Here is a 7500-nt window from a genome sequence, read left to right as displayed (position 1 = left end):
GAGATATAAAGATTTAATCAAAATTTGGCATACACGAAAACACCTTTCTTGTGTGTAAGAGGAATTAGTTCGTCACACACAGAATCGAAGCGGGTATTACAAATATTGGTTTCAGTTCGCATTTTTCGTGATCCGCGAACTTTGACCAATTTGTGTTAATAGCCACTAAGACTCGGTGTGTAACCTCCACATATTTATGAGTGTGTTGATGATGATGTAATGCGGTGTGCTGCAGGAGACCAGCGTCCACTGTACATCGCTGGGGTTGTGGGGGGATTGTTCGTGTTGGCCACTGTTCTGGTTGTTATTGTTACTCTAAGTTTGAGGCGGAGACGTGCATCAACAAAAAGTAAGTGTGTGTGTGGGGGGGGTGGAGTGTGTGTGTGCATGTGTATGGGTGTGTGTGTGTGTGTGTGTGTGTGTGAGTGTTTGCGTGTATGTGTGTGTGCGGCGTGCCTGCGTGTATGTGTGTGTGCAACCCTGGGCGTTGATGAATGAGCTAAGGAGACTCTTGTTGTTGAGTATTTCTGTGCGTGCCACCAGGTATCATATGGCATACCTGTCATGAACCCCTACTGAAGTGTTGTTAACACAATAAACAATAGCGCCGGTACTTTAGAATCAGAAGACAAATCAGTTAGCACTCTATATTGTCTTAAATATTCCTATCGACTATGGAGGGTAAGAATGTGTTCATTCAGGTTCATGATGCACTTATTCACTACGTGATACAGTTTGTTCCAAAAATAGTTTTTTGTTGTTAACCCGATGCACTCAGTTTGAAAGATCTCTGGTGAGCTCTGTGGAATCAACACTGGAATTGAAGAGAGGGAAAACAGAGGCTGCCGGTGTCACAGGAAATTTCTACTCCACGATAAGTTTACTCCGGAGTAAAAATTTCGTACGAAATTTTTACTCCGAGTACACCTTCCGTACGAGAAAAGAACTCCCCAAGGTACGAAAAAATTACTCCCTCCGCGAAATTTTGACTGCCCACATTTTTTACTTCCAGTAAAAATCTCGTACGCAAAAATGGCGTGGGGGCGAAGGGATAATGCCAATATGTGATCTCGGGCCAAAAGTTGTGTACACCTGGCGTGGGCAGTAAATTGCTCGTGTTAGGGTGGAATAATTTATGCGTTATTTATTCGTCAGGTGAGTAACATTTTCGACAGAAATGTTGACTCGAAACAAACCTGTCGTTGGAAGTTATTTTCTCGTGTTATAGGGGAGTAGTTTTTTTGTAAAGGAAGTACAATTTTCGTACGAAAATTTTACTCCGGAGTAAAAATCTCGTGGGAGTAATTTTCTCGTGTTACACTGGCCTACGAAAGGATTGCATTGTGTTTTTATGTTACAGAAGCCTCTGCCAAAGATAATGGTCGTGATACCGTTCCTGCAGAACGAACCTTCACCAGCATCAGCGGAAAGGTAGTTCAACCTATTTCATGAAAAATGCAATTCTTTGTTCATACTTTGACTAGTATTCCACCAGAATGATTATGGTAAGGCTTGAAAGATACTGAACTTTCCCCCATAGACTTCATGTAACCCATCACAGAGTCAAGCACAAGCATGCCTACTTTTTGTGCTGAGCCGGGATGTTTTTGCCGATTCAGTTTCGAACATATTACACATGCGTAAATGACGAACCTTCACTGATCAGTTGTGCACAAAAGAAAATTGTTGGTCGTTGTCTCTCTATCTCTCTCTCTCTCTCTCTCTCTCTCTCTCTCTCTCTCTCTCTCTCTCTCTCTCTCTCTCTCTCTCTCGCTCTCGCTCGCTCTCTCTCTGGCTCTCTCAGTCTGGCTCTCTCTCTCTCTTTCTCCCTCTCTCTCTTTCTCTCTCTCTCTCTCTCTCCCTCTCTCTCCCTCTCTCTCTCTCTCTTCCTCCCTCCCTCCCTGTCTGTCTGTCTCTCTCTCTCTCTTCCCCCCCTCTCTCCCTCTCTCTCTCTATCTCTCTCTCTAATTTGGGGTAATGGGGTCTATGTTGACCAAAAGAAGGGGATTCCCTGTAGGTGGAGTTCCTGTAGAGGTTTTCCCTGAATACAGGGAATCCCCACGGGTGGAGTTCCTGTAAGAAAGTACGATCCACCCAAATCTTGCGCCAAGCGCGTGACTGCCGTAAACCGATTTGAATTACTGTAGCGTTACTTCACCTTCCAAAATGGCGGTTTGACAGAAAAATCTGTTAAAATTCCTGAATTCGCGTGCGGCATTCAGCCAAGCGAACATGTTTCGGCAAGAACGACGTATGATTCGAAAGGATTTGATAAAAGAAAAATCGCTCCTTCAAATTGTCTGGTACTCTCGTCCATTGAATCGCTTTCACTTTCACTCTCGTAAACTTACAACTGCATGGCGTCAAACGGAAGTAAAATTACTATGAAACGCTTTGCAGTATGCTGTTTTTGCGAGTAATTTATTTTAGCTGCGTTTTCTGTCATTTAGTTATTGATTGAAACTTTTTTTCAATACAAATTGCAAAACAGAATCGGATTTCTAAGAAATACCAAAATAGATCGAAAAACATCAAATTCTACCGATGTCGCGAAGCATCACGTGACTTTCAGAGAGATAGGCAAAACGCTTCAGGAACTCTACCCGTGGGGATTCCCTGTATACAGGGAAAACGCCTACAGGAACTCCATCTACAGGGAAACCCCCTCTTTTGGTCGACATAGGCCCCTTCAGCCACATTTGGCGTGCAATGAATGAACTAACAAGTAAATCAAACAAAGCCCCAGCCTGTATCAATCCTAATACAACAGCTGATGATTTTAATAATTATTTTCTGTCCATGACCGACACCGTTCTCGATTCCTCTGCTGCCAGTACTGGTCAGACTGGCTATAAGGTGCCTGAAGTACTCGGCCAATTTTGTAAAGAAAAACTTCTTCCATCCTACTAATTTCTATACTAATTAACTAAATAAACTAAAGACAATGGACACAAACAACCTTAATTCACAAATTGTAAAAATGTCACTTTCTTATATTGTAAACAGCTTAATGCATGTATACAATCTCTCTATCGAGAAGAATATCTTTTCATCAGTGTTTAAAACGGCTAAAGTTATTACAATACCGAAATCAAAAGACACCTATAGCCTTGACAACTACAGACTAATATATAATCTCTCTATACTGTTTAAACCCCTGAAAACGCATATCCACACCCATCTTAAATATGTTGAAGAAAACGATATTTTTCATCCTTATCTATCAGGTTTTCGTCCAAACATTCTTGTCATACTGCCCTAACTCGGCTCTCTGATAGGTGGCTAAAAGCAATAACAATCGTGATATGGTTAGAGCAGTATTCCTAGATCCCAAGAAAGCATTTGACTAAGTTGATCACGCTATTTTGTTAGCCAAATTATTTTTGTACCTGCTAAATAGATATGGGTGGCCGAGTGGTAACGCACTTGCGCTCGGAAGCGAGAGGTTGCGAGTTCGACCCTGGGTCAGGGCGTTAGCAATTTTCTCCCCCCTTTCCTAACCTAGATGGTGGGTTCAAGTGCTAGTCTTTCGGATGAGACGAAAAACCGAGGTCCCTTCGTGTACACTACATTGGGGTGTGCACGTTAAAGATCCCACGATTGACAAAAGGGTCTTTACTGGCAAAATTGTATAGGCATAGATAAAAATGTCCACCAAAATACCCGTGTGACTTGGAATAATAGGCCGTTAAAAGTAGGATATGCGCCGAAAGGGCTGCGATCTGCTGGCCGATGTGAATGCGTGATGTATTGTGTAAAAAAAATTCCATCTCACACGACATAAATAAATCCCTGCGCCTTGAATATGTGCGCGATATAAATTGCATAAAAAAAAAATTTAAACATCCCTGCGCTTAGAACTGTACCCACGGAATACGCGCGATATAAGCCTCATATTGATTGATTGATTGATTGATTGATAAATAGCTTATCATCTGTGTCATTCTTTACATCGTACCTGTCAGGTTGGTTGAGAAAAACATTGCCTTGCATGTGTCTTCTGAGCGACTTTCTTGGACAATTTCTCAGATAAGTTGATTATCCGTATCATAAGTGTTTGTCTGTCTGTCCACGTAAAAGACCGCTGGGCCGCAGAACAGGGGGCCGGTTACCTCAGGGGGTAGAGCACTGGACTTGTAATCCTAGGGCCGCAGAACAGGGGGCCGGTTACCTCAGGGGGTAGAGCACTGGACTTGTAATGCTAGGGCCGCAGAACAGGGGGCCGGTTACCTCAGGGGGTAGAGCACTGGACTTGTAATCCTAGGGCCGCAGAACAGGGGGCCGGTTACCTCAGGGGGTAGAGCACTGGACTTGTAATCCTAGGGCCGCAGAACAGGGGGCCGGTTACCTCAGGGGGTAGAGCACTGGACTTGTAATCCTAGGGCCGCAGAACAGGAGGCCGGTTACCTCAGGGGATGGAGCACTGGACTTGTAATCCTAGGCCCGCAGAACAGGGGGCCGGTTACCTCAGGGGGTAGAGCACTGGACTTGTAATGCTAGGGCCGCAGAACAGGAGGCCGGTTACCTCAGGGGGTAGAGCACTGGACTTGTAATCCTAGGGCCGCAGAACAGGGGGCCGGTTACCTCAGGGGGTAGAGCACTGGACTTGTAATCCTAGGGCCGCAGAACAGGGGGCCGGTTACCTCAGGGGGTAGAGCACTGGACTTGTAATCCTAGGGCCGCAGAACAGGGGGCCGGTTACCTCAGGGGGTAGAGCACTGGACTTGTAATCCTAGGGCCGCAGAACAGGGGGCCGGTTACCTCAGGGGGTAGAGCACTGGACTTGTAATCCTAGGGCCGCAGAACAGGGGGCCGGTTACCTCAGGGGGTAGAGCACTGGACTTGTAATCCTAGGGTCGCGGGTTCAAATTCGGGCCGGGACAGATACGGATCAACTTTATGTGCAGACCCAGAGACGGTAGCCCTGTCCCATCCCCGTGTCACCACAGTGGCAAGTTAAAAAAAACTCTATCATTCTACCATAAGTGCAGATGGCTGATACTACCCAAACACGCATACACCTGTGTATCTCATCTAAAGTCGGGGTAAAACCCGGGAACATGCCCCTAATGGCTTTGCCGTGAGGGCGTTAAACTTGAACTTCTCTCCCCCGGCACAGTGAATGTAACCATTTTGATTCATAATTGATTGTGGTCAGTCATCTCCGCTTTCTATCAGTTGCAGAGAAGTTCGTCGGATCGTGCTGCTTCAGTTGCCTCTGGCAGCTCGCTACCTAGCAGCAGGTATTGGTTTAAACAAAACTTTATTCAATTTGTATCATGACAAGAAACAATGCTTGGAGTATATGTGACCCTCCACCACGGAATGAGTCGCATGTCACCTTTGCATGATTTTCATATTTTTACATTTTCCTAAAGAGTTTTTTATGCTCTATCCAGTGGTGAAAACCGTTTTAGAAAAGAGCGAAAACTGTTTGAGTTATAAGCCTGTGACTAAGGTGATCCTCACGCTGTTACCATACACTCCCCGGACTTATATCAAGCCTAGCGCAGAACCGCGCGAAGTGACATGTGACTCATTTCGTGGTGGAGGGTCACATATGCTAAGGCAGACATATGTCTTCCTATATTACTTTTTTTCTCAAAAATGACGCTTCTGAGTAGGACAATATCATGAGTTAAACAACAGAGTTTTCTATCCTGGCGCTCTTTGGCTTATTTTCGCTTATGTTCGACGAAAAACTTATTTGCAGGTTTTTATTAGCTTAATTCTTATGGTGAATATATGTAACTCTATTTCTGTCGATGACCGTAGCTTAATTTCGTATTAATTCATAGATCCATCTTTTTTCAGATACATCTTTCAGTATCATGAACCTTCCTACTCTGCTATGTTACAGGCGGATGTGGAGACCCTACAGTCCTTGATAAACGAAAAACAACAAGCTGAAACGAGCACGGATCCCAAATGCCAGTGTTGTACATGTCACGATATTAAAATTGAATGAAGTTTTGTTTAACCTTCACCGGATCACGCTTTGGACTACACAGTCCGGATGAGTGGGTCGTGTACAACCCATACTTTCCAAAAAAGGATTCAACGTAAAAAGTATGGGTCGTACACGACCCACGCCATCCGAACGGGGATAAACGTTTTGCCGCCTCTTTGCAGAGTATGGGTCGTACACGACCCACGCCATCCGTATAAAATAATAAGGATAAACAACGTACAATTCCTTACGTAATTCCATACGGGTCGTCCACGACCAACATCATCCGGACTGTGTGGTTCAAATGACGTCATCGTTTATTGGTTTGTTTACAAAGAGAATCTTTTAAAAGTTGGGCAATGGGATGATCGTATGGCGATTGGAGATTACATGAAGTCTCAATCAAAAACTTCAAATGGTGTCAGAGATAAAGACGATTTTGTGAGGCTCTGGGTCGTCCACGACCCACGAAGCACGTGAAGGTTAACCAAAAGGAAATAATTTCACCTTGGTCTGTGCCGGCATTGACGCGTTTGCAAAAGTGACAAAGATCACTTACAATAACGTTTTATCCACACGTGATGACCTTTCAATGGTGATATCCTTGAAAGATATAAACAGAAGCAATAATGGCAATTTACATAATTTACGCAATATTAACTTATACGGAACATTTAAAGAAAGTATACTTTTGTTCAGGTTGTTAACAAGCATCGAATAGTAAGTTTCCAACCTCTGCACAGTGAATTCTTGGATTTACAAGAACGCAAGAGATGTTTACATCACTGTGGGATAATGTTTTTGCTAAAGAAATCTGGTACTCTTCTTCAGTACCATTGAAATATCCGTATCTGTCATTTTATTCTTTTAACAATCTTTCATCGGCGTAAATGATGTATAGCGTGTGTCTGTTTCTGTTATTTTCATAAGCCTACTTGTGTTATAATATATGTTCACGTGCATTATGCTTAAAGACAATAATATTAATGTGTGCGCAACTGAACCTGATCTGCTTTACCTTGGTCTATATAATCAAGATATGTGATTTATGATGATGATGATGCCTTGAAAGTACCCGAGTACATAGCTGCGCACATGCATGTATACATTATCAAAGATCAGTCCAGGTTTTTACGTGGGATAAGCATCACCTGTATTGGACAGACACAAAACGTCACAAGCCTGGCTGCTGTTTGTGCAGAGTCAGATACATTTTGCTGAATCGATCAGGTAGATTGACGTAGCTTTATAGGCATACTAACGCACTCCCGTGTTTACAAAGTGTAGTTTGCCCACAATCGATGTCAAACGCACCATAAGACCATATAATGACGATACGTCACCATGCGCGGACCATAATACATGCATTACAGCTTGTTCTAGCCTCTGAAAAAGTGAGGATGTCAACAAAGCCGCGGTGTTAGCTCCCTTGCATTAACGTTACATGTGTTGCCAAATCTATAAATAGGACGATCCAGATCAAAATGCAGGGAACTTAATTTAGCATGTCTCCAGCTGTTGGTAAAGCAATTAGCGTGTATAGTCATCGA

At 43.6% G+C, this 7500-nt stretch overlaps 1 protein-coding gene across 1 annotated transcript in view; it reads left to right on the top strand.

Annotated features, from left to right (window-relative positions):
- LOC138947339 (uncharacterized) overlaps positions 1–7500 on the top strand; it is a 112327-nt gene that overhangs the window by 102174 nt on the left and 2653 nt on the right. Inside the window, exons 52-55 of the mRNA XM_070318797.1 lie at positions 236–349; positions 1361–1431; positions 5179–5243; positions 5861–7500. The exon at positions 5861–7500 is cut by the window's right edge and continues 2653 nt beyond it. Coding sequence (XP_070174898.1) covers positions 236–349; positions 1361–1431; positions 5179–5243; positions 5861–5888 — 278 coding nt within the window. The 3' untranslated portion in view covers positions 5889–7500. The remainder of the gene's footprint in view (positions 1–235; positions 350–1360; positions 1432–5178; positions 5244–5860) is intronic.

The sequence above is a fragment of the Littorina saxatilis genome, linkage group LG14 (genome assembly GCF_037325665.1).
Source record: "Littorina saxatilis isolate snail1 linkage group LG14, US_GU_Lsax_2.0, whole genome shotgun sequence".
Lineage (NCBI taxonomy): Eukaryota > Metazoa > Mollusca > Gastropoda > Littorinimorpha > Littorinidae > Littorina > Littorina saxatilis.
Note: the sequence above shows the minus strand (reverse complement) of the source record. Positions and strands in the feature narration are given on the sequence as shown.